The 2,876-nt window shown below is 39.3% G+C and overlaps 1 protein-coding gene across 1 annotated transcript in view; it reads right to left on the bottom strand.

Moving 5' to 3' along the window:
• Nucleotides 1-2,641, bottom strand: part of LOC117621029 (shikimate O-hydroxycinnamoyltransferase-like) — a 4,006-nt gene extending 1,365 nt beyond the window's left edge. The window contains exon 1 of the mRNA XM_034351289.1: nt 2,112-2,641. Coding sequence (XP_034207180.1) covers nt 2,112-2,546 — 435 coding nt within the window. The 5' untranslated portion in view covers nt 2,547-2,641. The remainder of the gene's footprint in view (nt 1-2,111) is intronic.
• Nucleotides 2,642-2,876: the final 235 nt, after the last annotated feature.

The raw sequence follows: 2,876 nt of genomic DNA, 5'->3' as shown, positions 1-2,876 counted from the left end.
ACTTAGGGTTGTTACATCACTTTCTTGGCATGGGAGTGGTTCAAACAGATAGGTACATCTTCATTCACCAAAAGAAATATGCAATGAAACTTCTTGAGAAGTTTGGAATGAAGGACTGCAAGTCAGTGGCAATTCCACTTGTGGTGAATGAAAAACTATGTAAAGAAGATGGAAGTGAAGCAGCAAATGAAAGTGAATTCAGACAGATATAGTAGGGAGCTTGCTCTACTTGACTGCCACAAGACCAGATGTAATGTTTGCATCTAGCTTACTTGCTAGGTTCATGCACAATCCCACAAAGAAGCATTTGGGAACTGCCAAAAGAGTTTTGAGATACATACAAGGCACACTTGATTTTGGCATTGAGTTTGTGAAAGGGAAAACAACTACTCTAATAGGGTACTGTGACAGTGATTGGGCAGGAAGTGAGGATGATATGCGAAGCACCTCTGGATATGCTTTCACACTAGGCTCAGGCATGTTCTCTTGGGCTTCTATCAAGCAAAACACAGTTGCTTTGTCCACAGCAGAAGCTAAGTATGTGAGTGCTGCAGAAGCAACTTCACAAGCTAAGTGGCTAAGATTTGTGCTTGAAGATTTTGGTGAAGAACAAGTAGAAGGTACACCAATCCTATGTGATAACACCTCTGCTATTGCAATGGCAAAGAATCCAGTTCATCACCAGAAAACTAGACATATCAGTCGGAAGTTTCATTTCATCAGGGAAGCTATTCAAGCAAAAGAAATTGAACTAATCTACTGCAAGACAAAAGATCAAATTGCTGATATTTTGACCAAGGCTCTGCCTAAGGATCGCTTTGTTAGTTTAAGAAGCCTGCTTGGTGTGAAAACAGCTAAAGGATTAGAAGGGAGTGTTGGAATGTACTCCTGCAACTGCTTTCCTTGAAGCTGAAGTCACCAAGTTCTATTAGTATCATTTATGTTTATTTCATTTGAGATGTAATTAGAACCATTGGATCATAGTCCAAGTGGATTCTCTAGCTTAGTTTTGGGATGACAAGTATAAACACCTCATAGGGTAACAACTACAATTCTGTTAGAGAAGAATCTCTTCTCTCTACTCACTACCGAGTGCACTACGTAAGCAAATAGAGTGTGACAGAATACAAGTAGTCATTCATTCTTCTCATCTTTCTCTTCCTTCTTTGAACATTGCTCATTTTCTCTAAAAATATACAAACAAACCATAGAATTCTAACATTGTCTTCATTTTCAAATAAAGACAACTGTTGAATTGTCTCCGTCCTCAATGCATCAACGGGTATCGTTTTCATAATTATAAGAAGAAAACAAAATAGTACGTGGTTTGACAGCTGCATATAAATCAGCCAGTTGATATTGAGGAATAAGTAGATCCCATCTAATCATACTAGACTCGTTTTTATTCAGTTAAACTCCATCTAATCATAATTACCTGGATATTAAAGTGTCGCACATGCTCTAATTCTTCCGAAATACATATTTTAGGAAGAGTATTGCTATTTTCACCCCATGTCCAATTTCCCCATTTACCTTTTTTTCAAAATTTTAAAAGCAAATTTATTCTTATGTAAAATGACTTCTAAGGACTGAAATAAATTCTTCTATTTGTGACCCTTCTTTTATCATTTTCTAGGACTCTTCATCCTCTGTTTGCTTAATCAACACCATTTGATGTTCATCTTTAATTCAATCTTGGTCAGTTTTATCTAGGCAAGTAAAATAAGGTTCACTCTCTGAAACACTTGAATTTTTTTTTCCAACTGCTTGTTATTTTACACGAGTTTGCCAAACATGTGGTACTGGAATTTTTATGCTGTTGCAGTATCATAAAAACAGGAAGAGCTCTTTTGAAACTACAGAAATAAAAATTGGGTATATTAATATAGTCTGTCTCTGTCGGCATAGTTAATATTTTTTATTAATTCAAATTACCAAATGCTTCTGCCTTCCTCTTTTTTTTGCTTTTAGTTATCCCTTCAATTACCAAATAAATAAAATTTCATCATCAACTATCGTTCAACCTAGTCAACTGGGTGAAATGTTGACCGAAGCGTTTAATCTACGGTCAAGATCAAGTAATGAAACGACACTAGCGATTTTAAACATACCTGCAACACCAAGAGGGGATAAGTTGATATCCCTGTCGAATAATCAACGGCTGGGATGAGCTTCCGGAACTCGAGAGTCGGCGCTAAGTCGCCGAAATCGTCGATGGTAGAGCCCGTCTCAGCCACGACAAACAGCGCACCCTCCGCATTGCAGTCGATCTCGCCGCGGCCGTTGCCTTCCATCCCAAGGCGCCCCGCCAACGGGTAGAAGGGCACGAGGGCCTTGCTTAGCGCCTGCTTGAGCACCTGCGGGTCGAAGAAGTTGTTATGATGACCGTGCACACTGTTTTGGTTCTGCCTGTAGAAGTAGACGCTTGGCGTGTGGTTGCCCAAAATCACCAGGTCCAAGTTGGTCATCCACAGCACCTGCCTCGGCGTCTCCTCCGCCGGCTTCACCAACGTTGACTCCCTCACGCTCACGTTGACCACCGCCATCTTTTTGCTGGGCCTCACCTCACCTCCAAGCCAAACTACTTATCTAACCTTCTTTGCAGTGAAGAAGGCAAAGCACGTCTCTGTATACCGCGTTCTAATAACATCCATATATGTAGCGACTGAGCGGGGGCAAATTTGTGTATGTGCGGGTCCCATATGGAAATATAATTTTCCAATACGCATAGAACATAAATGTGCATCAAACATAGAAAAATTATTGGTTTATACCTTATAGTTTACGTGGTTAAATAGTAGTAGTTAAGAGCATTTCAATCTATTATTCTGTTCTTTTAATGTTAACTCTATAAAAATACAAAATAAAAAAGTAAA

Source organism: Prunus dulcis, chromosome 3, assembly GCF_902201215.1.
Source record: "Prunus dulcis chromosome 3, ALMONDv2, whole genome shotgun sequence".
NCBI classification, from domain to species: Eukaryota; Viridiplantae; Streptophyta; class Magnoliopsida; order Rosales; family Rosaceae; genus Prunus; species Prunus dulcis.
This window is presented reverse-complemented; position numbering and strand designations above follow the sequence as displayed.